Genomic DNA, 19,444 nt, shown 5'->3' on the forward strand with positions numbered 1-19,444 from the left:
ACTGGTACGAAGTGGAACAATCGCTGGTTCTTGCATTTTGGCTCTCTGACAGTGTTTTAAGTATTTTCGAAGTATTTTCTTACACTCAGTTCCCACCAGGCTGTTCAACTTCGTCATTGGAATATTGCTTCGCTTTCAGCCTGGGCTTCCGATAGTGTTCTTCATGAAGAAGAGAGGAAGTGCATTGCAAAAATAGTTTTAATAACTTTTTCTTGATATGGTTATGGTGCTGAAAGCTTACTGGGCGATAATGAAATATTTGACCAACATAGCTTTTAGTACACTTCCACTGAACAATAATCTCCTGAATCTTAGGGTGTATCTGGTGATGCAGTAATAGTGACAGTACGTAATCCCCTAAAACATTTGTAGTACTAGTACTGTACCTTCTTAGACTGGTGTTATCAAGGCACATTACTCTGCCTTCTTAGACTGGTGTTATCAAGACACATTACTCTTTTTTCTTAGACTGGTCTAATCAAGACATTACTCTGCCTTCTTAGACTGGTGTTATCAAGGCATTACTCTGCCTTCTAAGACTGGTGTTATCAAGACACATTACTCTGCCTTCTTAGACTGGTGTTATCAAGACATTACTCTGCCTTCTTAGACTGGTGTTATCAAGACACATTACTCTTTTTTCTTAGACTGGTGTTATCAAGGCATTACTCTGCCTTCTTAGTCTGGTGTTATCAAGACACATTACTCTTTCTTCTTAGACTGATGTTATTTGATTTGATTTTTGTAAATTTCTTCCACGCAAAGTTCTAAAAGCCCTCGGCGCTTTTGTACGTTGGAACGAATTTTGAAACAGGGCGAATTTTGTACATACCCATAACTCACTTCGTCCATTTCACGAAATGTTCATCTCTGCATGTCTTTTTCCTGACTCAACCTTGCAGCTGGTTGCTTTCATTTATATACAGAAGAATATTTGCTCCATGCGGTTTTTACGTTATGTTTTATTTCCTATTTTTGCTCAGTATATTATAAACACCAAAAAAGATAAAGTTTAAACAAGTCTTTTCATGACAATTAACAAGACTGATTATCACGAGTAAAAACTACTACTAAAATTTCTGCAATCTGATTGGCTACGCCACGTCTTAGTGCGATTTTTCCTACTCCTGAAAATATTGTTTTTTACAAGTTTTTTTCTAAAAAATTACCAACATGGCTCTTGATTTCTATGTTAAGATAAACGTTGCCCTCATTCCATAATAGGGACCTTAAGATACACCAAATCTACGACGCTGACGTGAAGTAATACTGTCTTCATTTCGACAGTTTCACAACAGGGGCCGGTTGTTCAAAAGCTGGTTAGATTAACCCATATGGATTAACCCTAGCTGGGTTATAGCAAATCTTTACATTAATTTTTCTAATCACTTGTTTACGAAGTTGAATATCTTTTTTCATGAATATTTTCTGGACCGATGGAAGTAATATTTTTTAAAGTTTCAAAACGAACGGTTGTTCAGAAGCACATGAACTAAAACACTGGATTAAGATTTAACCCAGAGTTTGCGGCCCCAGACTTCTTTTATGGACTCCTTTTGGTGAACGAGGTCAGAGACTCAGAGCTGTGTGTAAAACTAATTAAAACTGAGTTCCTAACACTGACTAGCGGCTAATTTCATGTCACGTCCGCGTCGTAGATTTCGTGTATCTTAAGGTCCCTAATTACTCTACCTGTCAGGAGCCGGTTGTATCAAGCCCGTTTAGCATAAACGGTGGTTAAGTTCAAAATAGAAAGCAAGTTATCGTTTTATTCAACAAGCGAACTAAATGTCTTTAACCTCAATACAAAGATACTGTTTACAACTACATATTGAGTGCATAATATCCAAGTTGATTTATTCAAGAGAGACGTTAAGAGTGTTATTAAATTTTGACTTGTCCACACTCCACAGTTTAAGCTAAACGAGCTTGATACAACCGGCCCCAGGTAGTCAAACAGTAGATTATTTCTACATTTTGACTTGGAAACTATAAGATTCTCGTTATTACAGGTGATAACAGTGATAATGGCCGTTTAGATCTTGGAGACATTGAGAATGGCCAAGGGTAAGTTTAGGCCTAGAAACTACATTGGATTAATATTACCGTGAACGTTATGCGACCTCGGCTTATATATCCGCTATTTTTCTGGCAAAATAATTTGCTTTGGTGATTTTTGTTTCTTCAAATGCAAGTCGGAACCATTTTCTTCTTATCATACCTCGATTAAAACTGTTCATGCATTTGTTGTTAACCATGTGGTGTGAGAAAACGTAAATTTTAAAATTTATATCCGTAACCATATTTCGAACAAATCTGTTTATTATGTTGACATACCTGAAATTCGACATCTTCATTGTCAGCGTGGTGTATGAGTAGAGGTATTGCAACAGTCTGCTAGTATTGAGTTAAAGATTCAAAATATCAATCTTACATTTGCTGACGGTATTTTATCAATTTTTCACGCAGTCATGCCGCTCGTAGAACATCAGATCCAAGAGAACAATTTGTGGTATACGAAAACGTGAGTAGCTACATGTATACTTAGAGGAGAAAGCGCATGTATAACAACTATCTTTAGTCTAGTGAAGACAAGCAAATATGGTTTGGACAATTTGATACCGAGAATACAGCAATTATAATAATCCAGTAAAAATCGCAGCAACTATAGCAATATAATCCGATTTAAAGTAATGTTAGTATAACTAACAAGCCAAATACCATTTGTTGCGCGACAAAAGTGTTTATTAACAATTTAATACATATTTACATGAAAATAATAATTAATTAATTCGGTCAGCGATTTTGCTTTTTCTTTGGTTTTACTATGCACCGTATATGAGCTGATATACGGTGGGTATAGCTCGACCAATCAAATTGCAGAATAGCTCATATACAGTGAGTAGCTATACTATAACAATTTATACATATTACAACAATGATCATCGACAAGCGACAAGTTTGGCACAACATCAGGCAAGTATTTTACAAACGTCTTAACGATATTTTTTGTCTAGAATTTTTATTCTTTCTTCACCGTTGCTTTACAGCGTCGCGTATTTTTTCTTAGCTATTAGTGATCGAGTTTAAGATGCACAAAATCTACGAAGACTCTTTTTCATAAACAAAGTCAGAGCCGTATGTAAAACAAATTAATACTGGTTTCCTAACACACGTTTTTCATGTCACGTCCGCGTCGTAGATTTGGTGCATCTTAAACTCGCTATTTAATTGATGTGGACTGGCCATGACACCGCGGTGAAAGCTAGAACGCATGCGCAATTGGTAGAGTTCATGAACGCCATTTGACGTCAGTGTGAAAGGATCTATTATTGTTCTTTTGTTCGATTAATGTTGACTACTTCGGTTTGATGCGGTAGCTTCCAGCCAGAAATGTTCCTCTTTAAAATTAAATGCTAGGAGAAGGATGAGTAATTCCAGTATTGGAATAGCACATTTAGCTACATATACCGCACTGTAAACCAGTGAAATCTTGTGTTGTTGATATTATTATAGAGCTTTAGGTTGATTACGAGTGAGTAATGCCCCTTGGGATAGGATAGATCGCGGGATAAAGTTTTGGATTATCTGAAAACATGATGGAGAATCCCGTATCGTTGTTGCGGGTGAATCTTGTCGTTCTACTCAACTCGTAGTCAACTCTAAAGATCTCTATTTTCACAGGAGTGTGAGGTCCGCTTTGAACGAGTCCGCTTCCAACGACGCAGTGTGCCAATATTAAGCGTCGACGAATCGACAAGAACTGAACCGGAAGCTACTACTGTCCGACGGAGGTACCGACGTTGCCCAAGACCACCAAGCAACCCCAGGAAACCTAAAATAGTTCCGGCTAGATTTCCAACAAACCGACCTGTACCATCCAACGGAAACTCACAATCAATCGCCACAAGTCCAGTTAATCAAATTGTTACAAAGAACGGTGGTTTGGATTTTGGTGAACCACCAAAACTCTGTAACCTAACCCATCGGTTGACAACACCGTCACCCCCAGTAAACAAGAAGATCTTGGAATCCTTTTCTAACGATAGTGTTGAAGCAACTGGTGAAACCAATCCACTTGCCAAGTATTTTTCAACGCGAGGAAATACATCATCTACCTCAAAGGAAGCGGCTACTCCAACACCGTCACCATCAGTAAACAAGAAGATCTTGGAAGCCTTTTCCAACGATCCTGTTGAAGCAACTGGTGTAACCAATCCACTTGCCAAGTATTTTTCGACACCAGCTCCGGGAGCTGTTGCGACGCAAGTTAAAACAATTGTTGAAGTTGAGAAGTTTGTTGAAGCTGAAGCACCAACTTCGACCCTTCCACCAGACGAATACGTCGTTGAACAAGTTGTTGAAAACTTAGTTCCAGCAGCAGCAGTTGAAGTTGAAGCACCTACTTCGACCCTTCCACCAGACGAATACGTCGTTGAACAAGTTGTTGAAAACTTAGTTCCAGCAGCAGCAGTTGAAGTTGAAGCACCTACTTCGACCCTTCCACCAGACGAATACGTCGTTGAACAAGTTGTTGAAAACTTAGTTGCAGCAGCAGCAGTTGAAGTTGAAGCACCTACTTCGACCCTTCCACCAGACGAATACGTCGTTGAACAAGTTGTTGAAAACTTAGTTGCAGCAGCAGCAGCAGTTGAAGTTCAAGCACCTACTTCGACCCTTCCACCAGACGAATACGTCGTTGAACAAGTTGTTGAAAACTTAGTTCCAGCAGCAGCAGTTGAAGTTGAAGCACCTACTTCGACCCTTCCACCAGACGAATACGTCGTTGAACAAGTTGTTGAAAACTTAGTTCCAGCAGCAGCAGTTGAAGTTGAAGCACCTACTTCGACCCTTCCACCAGACGAATACGTCGTTGAACAAGTTGTTGAAAACTTAGTTGCAGCAGCAGCAGTTGAAGTTGAAGCACCTACTTCGACCCTTCCACCAGACGAATACGTCGTTGAACAAGTTGTTGAAAACTTAGTTGCAGCAGCAGCAGTTGAAGTTCAAGCACCTACTTCGACCCTTCCACCAGACGAATACGTCGTTGAACAAGTTGTTGAAAACTTAGTTGCAGCAGCAGCAGCAGTTGAAGTTGAAGCACCTACTTCGACCCTTCCACCAGACGAATACGTCGTTGAACAAGTTGTTGAAAACTTAGTTGCAGCAGCAGCAGTTGAAGTTCAAGCACCTACTTCGACCCTTCCACCAGACGAATACGCCGTTGAACAAGTTGTTGATAACTTAGTTCCAGCACCTCCACCAGACGAAAACATCTTGAGGTCCGTTGCAAAAGATTTAGTTAAAGCAGCTATTGAGACCAGCAAAGAAGAGTTAATATCCGAGCAAATATCGCGTTTCGATTCATCTGCCTCTCAAGTTAAGAAGTTTGTAGAAGTTCAGGCGTTATTATTAAAAACGTCAACTTCGACCGTTCCACCAGACGAATACATCTTGAGGGCCGTTGCTAAAGACTTAGTTCAAGCAACTATTAAAGCAAGTCAGGTGGATTTATTCTCCGAAGTAACATTGTTAGACAGCTCCTCCTCAGATCAGCCTTGTAAAAATAAGATGTCTAACAATCAACACTCGTCGGCACACGAGTTCTTTGACAGCTTTGGTTCATCCGATTCCGGCACTGCACCCTTTCATCGTGTTGACCACAGTTTCTTTACGCCTAACAAGGATCAAACATCGTTCCCGGCCTTGCCACCAACATCGAATGCAGCCGAGCAACGTTTCGTATCGCCAGCGACAAACGCTCAAAATTTTGAGCCAGCAAATCTGAGCGCGTATGCACATCCACGTCAAAATGTAGGAGACCACGGCATGTCGATGCAAGAACCATCCTATGGGGCACAGGAGCGATATCCAACAGCTCAGCTCTTTAGTGAAGCTGGTGCTTCAACTACCAAAGAAACACCTCATGCCAAACAGCTCTCGGATGCTGAGAACCATGCAACATTGACTCCACCATCTTACGGGTCAAATTTGCCAGCACAGCCTTCTGCCCATACTGGAAACGACCTGTTTAACGTGGCGAAATCATCTACTCCTGGCGGTGGAATGTCCCAGTTGTTTTCCGGGCAGCACCAGAATGATCCTTTCGAAGGTTTTGGTTCTAGTCAGGAGGAGAGCCGAAGATTTCCTTCTTTTGTAGCAGGAGATGGAGTGCCTGGTTTTTCGATGAACACCGATGCACAACATTCTTTTCAGCATACAGAAGCTTCAGAGAAAGAACCTAAAGTAGGGAAATGGCCTTTCGACCACAGTGAATCGGCAGCATCTCAATTTGAACCACCTACCAGTCGAGACCAAAACACCTACCATGCATCTTCAGCTCAAAACCTGAACGCACCGCCATCGAGTTCAACTTTTCCTGATTTCGACCAGAAAAATTATTCACTTGGGGACACAGCCACAGTATCGTCTGATACAGCTATGGCATTCAGTGGTATTCCTAGACCCAATACCGTATTGGGTAACCAGAGTAAGACTTCTGGCGAAACATTACCAGGCCAAGACGTTGTTGAAACTTACGATCCAATTGGAAAACAACCAGTTGAACTTGCCAGCAATTTATATCCTACTGAACACAACGCTTTTCCAGCTGTTCAATCTACAACTTCTGGCCTATATCCACCAGCAATGGTGAATGATGCTATGGACCAAGCCGCTGGTCCATCGTCGCAGAGTGTAACGCCGGCTCTCTACCCACCAGGTTTAACAACCAGCAAACCAGTAGGTCAAAGCGGCTCCTTGTACCCACCGGGAATGGATCTTGGGGAATCAAGCAAGTTTCCACCTTCCAATATCAAGGGTGATGTAAATTCGGCACATTTGCCTCCGCCATCTTTAGAGATGATGAACACCACCAACAACAATGTTGGTGAACGTTTTTCTCCTGGGCACAATCTTTTGCCAGCCACTAAACCTGCCGCTCCAAGTCAAGGGTTCTTTATGGAAGACGGCCAAAAGTTCTTGGCACAGAATCAAACTCATCTATTTTCACCAGCTGGTGCTGGGACGTCAACAGAGGACCTAGCTGAGAACCAATCTGCGGCACAGAATTCCATTCCAACATCTTCATCGTATGCACCAATGGCAGGTAATCCTGGAGAAACCCAGTCGGCACAAAGGAAACTTGCTCCATCCCTCACGTCTGATAATACCGCTAATTCTGAAGCGTCTCAGCCTGGATTTTCTATAAACAACGAGGAAAATAATCAGGCTTTACGTTCAGACGTTGTACAACCTGATACACCGCAGTTGGGACCAAGCAGCATGGTACCTTTTACTAGTAAAGAACAACTGCCCAATAACCATCAAACAGCATGGCAACCGGCTACTCAGCCATTTGGTTCGCAGGCATCAAGCGACGATGTCAAGGCTGAACCAACTCAGTGGGACGTTATTGATCCTCACGGTACTCCACGGAATACCCAACAAGCATCGACATTGCAACAAACAAGTGGACCAGTAAATGTGGGTGAAAAGTCCAGCGGGATTTTTTATACTCACCCATCGTCAAACGATCAGTCAGCACAATTTGGTAACCATGGTGCTGGCACTATCGGTTCAGCTAATCTTGAACCTGGTTTACCCATCTTAGACACCATGTCCGCTCGTGACGATGAATCTCGTGATGGTAATTCACTGTCAGGTCACCAGCAAGTTCTAGCATTTGGTCACGAGCGAGTGAATTCACTCAATACGAGTGATCCCAAATTTGATACACCTCCGGCTAACACAAGCACCATCATCTCCAATGATGACCTAACATCGGGGAACCAGCAACCATACTCCAGTCAACATTTGGGCGCTTCGGTTACCATGTTTCCTGTTGGTATGACACCACAGAACACCAATAAAGCAACTATTGCTTCGTCCGAGACCAAAGGGAGGCAACAACTGGATACCGTCGACCCGAACCAGCATCCGTCGGCCTTTATGCCAGTGAAGCCAAACTCCCCGAGCTCCCAAGACTACGAAGAAAGAGTTCGGCACTTAGAATCTCCGCTTCGTTCTCCAGTACAGCGCGAGAAAAAGGAAGCTTTAATTCAAAGTGCTAAAATTCATACTTCTCTCTGGGACAATGATCCTCAATTGGCCATACCTGGTCTTATTGTCCAAACAGGGAATCGTGGAAATCAATTTGTTCCAGTTTCCAGCCATGACCAACTTAACCGCCGTGGATTCGACAACAGTTCTCAAAGAGCTATGAATGTGCATGGCCAACCGCCAAGTTCCAGCGGTATTTCGATCGACCGTAATGCCAAAATATCGCAGCAACCACATTCTAATGTCGCGCCATCAGATCTGGGTATTCCTGGCTTCACACAGAATCGTAATCGATTCAGTGGTACTCCATCAAAGTTGCCAAATCCACCTGTGGCCTCCAGCGCCGCTCAGCAAACCCTGTTAGCAGCTGCTTCGCAGAGAAGTGATTGTGACTCAACATCCAGTCTTAGTCGCCAAAGTTCACTTGGTGTTTCAAGTTCAAATCAAGAACTCGCCAGTGGAAACCCTGTTCATGATGTGATCGACAAGCCATCTAGTCTAAACCGAGGAAATATCCAACGGTGAGTATGGTTCTCTACTAAGAATAGTGATTTTTCAAACCTCGTTCGAAATCCGTTTTCAAATGCGCGCACAAACTAAGGAACTATTGTCTCACGATGGTCCAAAATCTCAAACTACTAACCATAATCTAACAAGTAACAATAATCTGAGATTTCAGTAATCGTTCAGTAATTGTTTAGTTAAAGTAAAGAATATAGGAAGATTAATAAAATTCTAGGATGTATAGAGAGCGAAAGAAGTGTCAGCAGGGTAGACGCAGATATCTTTTACAAGACATTGTGCACGCATTTCATAATTTTTAAATTGTTTAGCTATTTGTTGTCTTAATTATTTGTTTCTTCGGTATTAATATTCATTCTTCGTAACCTGCGTTTATTAAGTCAACGTGGACGACTCTTGGCTTAAGAGAAAACATGTTAAAATTAAGCGTTCATTAAGAGCTTAAAATTAAGAGTCAAGTTGTAGAATTAACGTATTACATTAAACATTAAATGTAATGCCGATATTAACAAGTACATAACCAATAAATATAAACAGAGCTAGTGTAACCTATTAATAAACGGCGTAAACGGATTAAAACCTATTCAGTACAAAGTTTTCATGGTGTTTCTTGGGGGCGAATTATTTATTTAGGTTTCAATTAACGAACTAGACTGTTGATACTTTTAATTTTTTAGGCCTAATGTCATTCAAGCGCCTGTAGTCAACAACATTCCTTCCTCAAACCAGATTCCTGACCAGCACTTGCAACAGACTGCCCCTACTTCTGGGACCATGACCGGTCTCCCCCAGAACTCCTTCACGCATCCTGACGCCAGCCGCTCTGCAGTGCGTACCGGGTTGCCTCAGAGTGAGCATGCTCGGATGCGTGAAGGTAGTGGTGGGGGAATGGTCCCTGAGTATGGTGGCGCTGATGGTCATGTTGGTCATCCTGTTGCTACCAGTGCTGGTTATGGTTCTGGCCAGAGTGAAGGTATGGTTTCCTCGAGTGAACAGCAACAGCATCAGTTGTTATACCAACAACAACAATTGCAGTACAAGCAACAACAGTACGAACAAATGCTGTTTCAAGATGAGGTCAGCTCGCAAAATCAGCACCTGCGAGGAGCACACATGAACGTACAGCGACAAAGGTCTGAACCGAATCAGTTTACTCAACAACATCATTTGCAACAGCAACAACAGTTGCAACAGCAACAACAGTTGCAACAGCAACAACAGTTGCAGCAGCAACAACAGTTGCAGCAGCAGGCACAGGAGTACCAGCAGAATATTCAACATCAAAAAGTGGAAAGGTAAATGAGTTCTTAAAACCACCTTACAAGCCACCGAAAGCAGTAGTAAAGTAATAGACAATATTGTACGTAAAAGCCAATGTTTCTTGCACTAAGGCGAACTGGCAAGCACATTCACGAGATCATGAAATTACTGGCTAAATTTGTTAAAACACAAAATTGAAGTAATTTTTCGCACATTATCCTCAACTAAACAAATCTCTCATTTGTAGGCAAATTAGCGGGCAATACCCACAGCGAGTTAGCAGCAATGTTAATCTACAGTATTCAACCAACGATACTGATCAATGGCAGCAGCATGGCAACACTGATACACAGTATGAAGATTTTGATTCAGAGGAGGAAAGCAATCGATATTATGATGAGAGCAGAAAGTGGTTCTGGTCTTTCAAGAGGGAACGGTGGATCCGTGCAGAGAAGTAAGTGCTGTTGTATGTATGTATGTATGTAAAACTTTATTTAAAGACACTAGCCCCGACAACAATAAGTTGATTTCCACGGGGGGGTGTCTACAAGATTAAAAATTACAAAAATGTAGGAAAATATATAAGGACTATGTACAAGTTGGTGTGACCCCGGATATTATAGTTAGGATATATTGGTTACGTTGGAGTTACGTTTCAGCTGGCTTTTGAATGCATGAATGGACTCAGCCAGTCTGGTGTTGATAGGGAGACTATTCCATAACTTAGCTCCACTATATTTAAAGCTCTTTTTTAAAAATTCTCTTTTTGGCTTAGGAAGAGCCAGATCTGTATGACTATTTCTAAGTTCATAGTTAGTTTGCATTTGATTGCGTCTAATTAAGGTTTCTTTCAACGTGGGACCTACGTAGTTGTTCAAGACTTTGTACATTAGTATTGATTTACTAGTACGTCGTCTTGTCTCTAAGTTGTCCCAATCAAGAGATCGAAGAACATCAGCAGATCTAATGTCGTAACTCGCACCGGTTATGATTCGGGCTGCACGGTTTTGAAATTTTTGGAGTTTATCCCTTAAGTTTTGATCACAGACAACAGTATTTCTTATACAAACTATTTGTTTCAAGCAGCAGGCGAGAAAGCCAGTATGATGATCAACGATATCACAGATCTGACTCGAGAAGAAGTCGCAATCGTGAGCGAAGAAGAGAGAGCCAGGGTAGAAGACGAACAGACTACAACGACCGAGCATATTATGATAAATATTATCGTGATTCTTATGATCGGGATTACCATCGCGGGGAGTCTGGCTCTAGCGGGTCCAGTGGTGATAGTCAGCGGCGTGATTCTCGTTCAGGACGATCATCTCGCGCCGAGTCTCCACGTTCAGTTTCATCACGGTCGAGCTCGCGGGCTCGACGAAGTAACAACCGTCACTCGAAACGAACGGTCTACGACTATGAAGATTCGTAAGTTCTTAACTTTCACTGCATTCGAGAACGATTTGATGCAAATTACAAGGCTCCATTCCAAATTGGACATAGATATTGTCCTTACTGACCCAAAGCTTTTCATGGCTTATAGTTCTACATTTGTTTATGATTGAAAGAAAAGTAATAATGCTTGCAACGTATTGTTATGAATGACAAAGTTGTTTACAATACTTTTTGTGCAGTCGTCGAGCGCTAAAGTCGACCTTCTCAATATTTCCCTTTCAGTTATCGCAGAGGCGAAGACTATTATGGTCGAAGTCACCAATCATCTCGTAGCTCAAGACGATTGAGCTCAGGAAGTTACAGCTCATCCACATCAAACTCTCTGGGAGACAGCATCAAGTGGGATGACCAGAACAAGCAACAACAGAGTCGTGCAATCACCGCTGAAGATACGGTTGAACGAGGTAAGATTTAAGTAGAGTTGTAAACAGCGGTGGATGAAGCCTGCCGAGAGATATCAAAAATGAGATCACCAAAGTTTCAAAATCATCGGAAACTTGTAGTTACCTTTATGGTACTGCACTGGAATCCCTCGTTGGATAACTGTCACGAGGTCTTCCCTGCAAGCTGGAATCCTAAGAAACGTGGTTGTTTATCCTTAGCTAAAATCGTAAATATATTTTCCACTGTTGTAGTAATTACTCCTGAACGACTAACGCCGAAGCAGCATACGAAACCTCATATTGTTGGAGCGTTTTCAACCGCCTCTCGATTGAGTGTTGCTCCAGCCAGACAAGTCCTTGATGGTGAGACTGCTGAAGTGTACTTGACTGATGTCAAGGTAATCATGCATATAGCTACGTTATATTTACTATTTCTGTACGTATAACTACAACAGGGACGACACTTTAATACTATTTTAGGCTTCTCGCGCAGGAAAAATTCAGTCAGATGTATTGGTATAGGTCCGAATGTCAGAGATAGTCATAGTAGTAGACAGCAATTTTGTGATATATATAGAGCTAATGTTAGCTTAGTCTAAGCCTTATTTGTAGATTTCTAGTAACAATATTACACTCAAGACGAATACTAGCGTATTATTCGACTTCCAGGGAGATCAGATAGATCAGAAACAGAAAGCGTTAGCTCTAATCAATCAGGTTGGTTAATGGTTATCCCTTGTCAAATGACAGGCTCATCCAACATAACTCACATGAGACATACCTACAATATTCTACATTATAAATTGACGCATATGATCTTGTTTTATTCAGAGCGAAGGTAAATTCAATGAGGCGATGCGCAATTTCCCTGGACCACTTTGCAGGTAAAATGCCAAAATAATGGCTTGTTTAAGACCATTTCATTTCTGGAGCCAGGATATGATTGATATTGAATTATTCGACCCTAAGACTGTATATTATCACTCTGCATTTGAAAAGCAAGCATACAAATTGGAACGACAGAAATTTCAAAAAACTGATACTCAATGTTTTATTCTGCTGTATTTTTCACAGGGGCAAAACCCATAAACGGGATGTTGTAAAATATGCCAAAGAGATGGCTATGATGGCTTTCAACAACCAAAGCGATTCTTTTGAAAAACGCGAGGCTGGCTACATTCTTTGGCAAGTGTTGGCTGTTATGGTCCAACAAAATGGGGTAAGAACTACATTCAGTCTTTCTGCACACATAAAAATTATAAAGATTGTGTGATTAGTTCGCTTTTAAACAGTCTGAAAGCACTGGATCAAAATAATTTCCCGAGTGATCTACGTTTGAATATGCAGAGAACTCTTTCTGTTGGTTTCATTGCTTGAACTGCGATCTTTATTCCAGGTGTACCTCAACACCGATATTGCCGAGGTTCTAACCTCGGACCTACCCGAGGATTCTTATACAAGACGGGAACGTAGTTCTTCCACCTCTCAAAGGGTATCCTTTGCAGCTGATGGGCAAGATCATTCCAAACATGATCAAGTCGCGACATATCGAGAGCTTCTTTTGGCTGGCAAAACACAGGTACGCTGCATGTGCAAACAGTTTGGCCGTTATATACGAGGTTATAGTTACTCGTGAATTCCAGCTATATATTTATAGCCGCGGCGAAGTGGAGAACAATACAAATGTTTTTTCATTCATTCGTTTCCCTCCATAGGAAGCTCTGGAACACGCAGTAAACTCCAAGATCTGGGGCCACGCCCTGATGCTAGCATACCACACTGACCAGAATGTATTTTCGAATATCATGGAAAGGTAACGATTCTTTGCTTGCTATATTTGAATTATTCTACTTGTTGTTAACACGTTTGCAACTTGTTTACACGTTTCTCTCAATTGTGTTCTTGTATTCCATATTGTACATGTGTCAGTATATTTTCTAATGCTTTTTCACATTGCTTATTATAGATTCAACAGTCAACTCGATGAGGACGATTCCTTGTTATGTTTGTATCAGCATCTCGGGTCTAAGCGACCTTCAATTTTAGATGTGAGTTTGAAGAATTATCTTTTCTGGATTAACCCCTGCGAGGTCGTGGACCAATATGGATCACAAACCCAGTACAGTTCACGTAGAATATATAAATCTATAGTCTTTTATACCCTATCTTTTTTTTATCAAAATTTAGAAAAAGACAAGGCGATGGAGAAAACATTTGGCAATCATGATTTCAAATCCATCCAAGTCAACCGCTAAAGATAGCGAGAATATTCATGCCCTTGGCGCGAGCTTAGGTAAGTTCAGTTTGGATAAGCCAGGGATGGTAATTTGGCCGGGGGGGGGAGGGGTGTTGTGTTGACCAAGATCACAATCCAAGCTACGTTGTAGTATGCGTGATCAAGTTGATGCATTTTCACATACTGTGATAACTGCTTAAACAAGTCACCAGGAACACTGGAAATGTTTCTTTTAAGAGATTTTTGTTTCCCTGGCTTTTCCAGACATTTTAGGTGCATGCATGCATCCACGACCTACTGCTTGCGTTTGCTGCTATCATGCAAAATGTTACTTTCTCTTTTCCAGAGTCGCGTGGCCTGATTGAAGCAGCTCATCTTTGCTACATATTAGCAGGAGAAGAAATTAGTAAACAGAGTGGCACACTGTTACTAGGTTATTCTTCGAGGTAAGTTGAAGAGTCGCATCGGCTGCCTGTTAAATGAACATAAGGGTTCATTGTTCATCTTCTCACAAGCTTAAACTCTTATTTTCTGTAGTGAAATCCGACCAGAATTCGTGGATTTCCTGGCTCTTCAACGCACAGAGGTAGATCGCAGACATGCATGCTTACAAATCCTTTATTCTTTATTTATGCATTTTTATTGCTTTATTTCCACTCTGCTTGCCAGTGTCTGGCAAGGCGATCTAAATATTCACCCGTTTTGCCTGATACATGCATGTGGTATAAAATTGTTTAAAATAGTCAAAAGGTATTGTGTTTGTATATTCCTGTTAACCAACAACATGTTTCTGTAGATTTATGAATACGCTATGAGCCTCAAAGATGAAAATTTTATAATAAAAGATTTCCAGGTTAGAAATTAATTCATTGTAGATTTCTCTAATGTTGAACTTTGAAAAACACAGAAGTGCCGCATAAGTTGTTCAATTCAGCGTCTCCATTTACTTCGTATTTCAATATTTGTGTACGTTTCCGCAAATTGCGGGGTATCTATTCTATAGAATAAGATTTTTTAAGATCAGAAGATAATTTTATACTTGGTTGATCCTGGAGTTGAACCTTGGTTGCACATTCTTTAACATTATGTTTTTTCCAGCCGTGGAAAGAATTGTACGTCCATTCATTGGCAGATGCCGGATTCCATAATAAAGTTAGTAATTCATATATCTTCGGTTGACTTGCGGTGTTACTCCACAGCCATCACAATCTTTGATTTAACACGCGTGCATTGTCTTATTTAGGCATTTCGTTATTGCGAGAAATTGGTAGATGATGTCTTGAAGCATTCAACATCCTTCACTAAAGATATGATAACGCGACTTCATGCGGTATGTCATCATTTTTCGCCTCAAGTAAAATCACGCATATTTGTTTAAAATAGACGTTTTAGGTCTGTTTTAGGCTTCGAATCAAAAGCGAATAATGAAATTTTTGAATAGCTTATTGTTTTCAGATACAACCCTGATATACACATGGTGAAATCGTTTGATGCTCAAATTTTCTTTCCTTACAGTTATCCATGAGACTTTACAGACGAGAATTTATTGCGCCGTTATTAGATATGAACGGACGCCTACAACAATTGTTAGATCTACTCAAGGTACGAAGTGTATTTTTATTTTACATGATTTTTATGTCGATCCTAAAATCAATTAGACAGCGTCGTTTCTGTGAGGACACGCCAACTGATGCTGTCCTGGAAGCATGCTTGCAGTTTTCCACGCCAAACGTTTCTAAGGCGTGTTAAAAAATTGTGTTTTTAGGTAAACAACGAAACCTTAGGGCGCTCGTTCCTCTCTACCAGCAGCTGGCAAACATTGGCGCAGCAACTACCTGAGCAATCGCAACTTCCACAGGAAATGCCGTATGAGCACACGCAAAACATTGATAATAAAGAAGTTCAGAATTCCACTACAATGGTACCTACAATGTTTGTTCCTCAAACAAATAGTGACATAGTCCAGGAACAAGTTTTATATCGTGAGGACAACAAAGCTTCTCAGAGTTTCGCTCAATTCGAGCCCACCGCTGCACCAAGTGGCAACATGTCCTACACCGGGGAATTTCCAGCTCAAGAACCAGTACCATCGCAAGGGAATTACACCTACGGGGCTGCTCCCAACGAGCAAACTTTTCCACTGGAGAATTACTCCTATGAAAATGTTGCACAAGCAATTCCGAGCAGCATAGAGCACGATGAAACAGGATTACCAAGTTCTGGCACAAACTTTTACGAAGGGGACTCTTTTGAGCATTTGTTACGGAAGCAGCCGAGTAATGCTAGTGTCAACGCAGTCGAAACAAGTGGAATTTCAGCGCCTGCGACTTCAGATAATAGTTTTGATTACTACGCTCAATCTAACTTCAGGGTAAGTGTAATATATTTAGATTGCCCAGATATCCAGGTAACCTCATTTGGAATATATTAAACTCAGTATGATGGAGAGATGTTTGCACCAACATTAGATAAATAGGGCTTTTATTCGAGCAATTTAAAACCGAGTAAGCATAGGATATTAATTATTTAACGAGAGTACGCTACTAATATTTAGTTTCTGTAAAATTGTTTTAGGAATCAAATATTGCGAATGGCGCAAAGAAGGAAGAAACTCAAGCCCAGACCAAGGAAGAGAAAAACACTAAGAAAGACGATAACAAGAAGTCGGAGAAACAGAGTGGCGTAAGTTTTCTACAGTTTCAAATTGAAGATTCTGAATCAACCCGGAATTGAGAAACAGTAATCGTATTGAGCTAGTTGTTGACCGTGGGAGCGAAACATGTTCTGTGTTTTCTGAGGTCTTGTTTTATAGTTTGATGTTTCAGCAAGTTTAATTGTTAGTTTATATTGTGTGTTAGGGGCGGTTGTTTTAGACAATGCTTAAACCAACGAAATTTTGACTGCATTTTATTTAGGGATTATTTACGTCATTCGGCGGTTTCTTCAAATCTTTCATTCCCAAAGGCAAGAACGAGATTATCTTACCTGACGATAAGAAGAAAACTGTAAGTTGCCTTGGCTTCGAATATGTGCCTTTCAGCTTTTGTTTACGAAAATATATATTACATTATTATTTATTGTTTTTAAAGTTTCGTATATGTTTACTCTTTAGATCTATTGGGACGAAAAAGAAGGAAAGTGGGTGAATACGGAAGAAGGTGAAGAGGTAATGTAAAACATGGCTAAATGTTTGTTTTGTAGTTTTCTTTATTCACAATGCATAAAGCTGATATTAATCTTTGTTCCTTCATTAAATAGGAGAAAGCTGACTTGCCTCCACCACCAATTGATCCATCTTTGATTGGCGGTGCCCAACCTGTCATGCCTACCATCCCATCAGGAACTGTTGGGCAACCTACACCAACATCTGGTAAGCAACTTGTAATGTCGACTTGTAAATTAAGTATTTATACAGGCCCATCTACAAGTCTGATCCCAAATCACATCTTTCAAGAATTCAACGTCTTCATTTCTACAGACCTCATAAGCCTAATTTTGAATTATAAGATAGTGCTAATAAGATTTGTATTTGCATTATATTTGGGAAACGGAAAATATAATCTGAGTATCTAAAGCTGTATCGTACAATTGTTATGTTGTTATAACTGTCTCCGACTTCCCCTTTGTCTAGGCACATCGAGTGCAGCTACCAATTTCTCAAACACACCGCAACTTCCAGCATTCCAGGCTTCATCAGCTTCGCAAACTCCTCCAGCGGCAAAAGCTCCACCAATCATTCCTGGCGGTTTCACTCCAGATCAACCAGAAATATCGTTGATTAATTCACCATTATCGACACCTAGCCGATTTTCGCGTAGAGCTCACAGCTCGAAAGGTATCATCTAAAATATGTTAATAATGATTAGAGCGGAGATTTCGATAGGATTATGGCTTGGTTTGAGCATAGACAATCCTGTCTTTTAGATTGTCTATGGTTTGAGAGACTCGAGATTGTTTGGATTAGAATTATACATTTAAACTTTGAACTGTTGTTTCAGGACGTAAATCGAACTATGTTGATGTCTTGAGTGCCTCAGGGGCAACGACGAAACCTAACGAAACCGCGTCACCGCTCCTTTTCCAACCGTTTCCAGCACCACCAGGGAATCAGGCACCAATAGCAAGCAGTAAGTGTTAAAGAACGAAATCCCTTACTTACACGGTTACACCTAGTAGCCTAGTGTTATCAACTATACATCACTAACTACAAAACTTTTCGACTATTCTTAGACATTCTGTCGAATACTGAAGGATCACCGATGCCGCCAGCTAGGTATGTCAAAATACCACTTTGATTTAGCGATACGTCGTGATACGCGATGTTTAATATTTCTGTTGACAAGAAAGTTCAAAACGAGCGAGATTCAAATCCAACGATTCAGTTTTGTTATTCTTTGCAGTGTCTTGTTAAAATCTGTGAAGAGTATTCTTAAATAGTGATGTAGTATAGGGTAGATATATAATATGGATCCAAACAAAATAGGTACTAATATTGTTGTTTGTTGTATATACAGTCAGAGCAACGGCGTTGACCAGAGCAGTGTAGCCAACAATACTGTGGAGGAACAGTCGACTAACTCGCAGGTAAATGAAAGAATACGGTCACCGTTATTGCACGTTTAACTGGATCTTCCCATCTTTTGAAACGCAATTTGTGTGACTAGGTTTCCAGCTATCTTAAAATAGTAAATAAGATGCATGAAAGGCGGAATAAACAAAATTGCCCTTTATGCTCAAGGCTTAAAACCATTAGTTCAAGTGTTAAGTGTCACTCGTATAGGAACCCTTTCTGTTTCGATATGATCCTCAGGGTATTTTCCTAAGTGAGGAATAATTCTTGAGTGTGGTTTTCCTTTCAGGATTTCCAATCGTCTCCCGCCGTACCGTTTTTCAATCCAGCTGATTACGTCTCAACACCTTCGCCAGCGTCCAGTCGGGGCAGATTGTATCCAAGAGCAAAATAAAAAAGCAAAAAAAAAGAAAACGCAGTAAAATGAAAAACAGTATAAATACAGTATTAAATTTATGTAAATTTATGAGAAATTGATGAGCAATGAGTGATTGTTCATTTGAATGATAGAGCTATTTATCAGTATATATATGTGTGTCCTCAAGGCACGCCATAAAATATGGAATAAACTACACTCTTCTACAAGCATTATTTTATCGTGTGATTGTTTTTATCGCTGAATGACGATGCAGATAAATTACAATAATATTATCTGCGCTGGTGAATGATTAAGCATTTTTCTGTCGACGCCAACCGTAGTGGCGTGACTGGCGTCACCAAAGCCTCCCCATCCCCATTCAAATCGCTCACTCCCCAGAAAAATCCTACTTTGGCATCTAAACCGGTATGGACAAGAGCGAAAGGCACTGATTGGTCCCAATTTGACCTCTAGAAATAGCCTTCTGTGTTTTGCTGTGTATCTATGGTCGTAATTGACGTCATGAAGAACGTAATGTGTTTGTTCTTCAGTCATTTTAGCATCCCCCTTTTGCTTTTTTTTAAATATTCACACGACAGTTA

General features: G+C 40.6%; 1 protein-coding gene across 1 annotated transcript; it reads left to right on the forward strand.

Annotated features, from left to right (window-relative positions):
• Positions 1 to 1,788: 1,788 nt before the first annotated feature.
• On the forward strand, positions 1,789 to 18,893 carry LOC114519041. Its single transcript, XM_028539092.1, has 31 exons — positions 1,789 to 1,816; positions 2,013 to 2,067; positions 2,470 to 2,524; positions 3,685 to 8,582; positions 9,261 to 9,878; positions 10,091 to 10,297; positions 10,927 to 11,268; positions 11,518 to 11,699; positions 11,931 to 12,076; positions 12,510 to 12,562; positions 12,753 to 12,897; positions 13,075 to 13,257; positions 13,394 to 13,491; positions 13,645 to 13,726; positions 13,866 to 13,971; positions 14,261 to 14,360; positions 14,452 to 14,500; positions 14,711 to 14,767; positions 15,013 to 15,066; positions 15,158 to 15,244; positions 15,430 to 15,516; positions 15,680 to 16,285; positions 16,489 to 16,596; positions 16,830 to 16,919; positions 17,027 to 17,080; positions 17,173 to 17,284; positions 17,546 to 17,749; positions 17,913 to 18,041; positions 18,145 to 18,187; positions 18,429 to 18,498; positions 18,774 to 18,893. The coding sequence occupies exons 1-31, from the start codon at positions 1,789 to 1,791 to the stop codon at positions 18,876 to 18,878; spliced, it is 9,153 nt and encodes a 3,050-aa protein (XP_028394893.1). The 3' UTR covers positions 18,879 to 18,893.
• Positions 18,894 to 19,444: the final 551 nt, after the last annotated feature.

This window comes from Dendronephthya gigantea, unplaced genomic scaffold (genome assembly GCF_004324835.1).
Source record: "Dendronephthya gigantea isolate DGI-Jeju-01 unplaced genomic scaffold, DenGig_1.0 000012F, whole genome shotgun sequence".
NCBI classification, from domain to species: Eukaryota; Metazoa; Cnidaria; class Anthozoa; order Malacalcyonacea; family Nephtheidae; genus Dendronephthya; species Dendronephthya gigantea.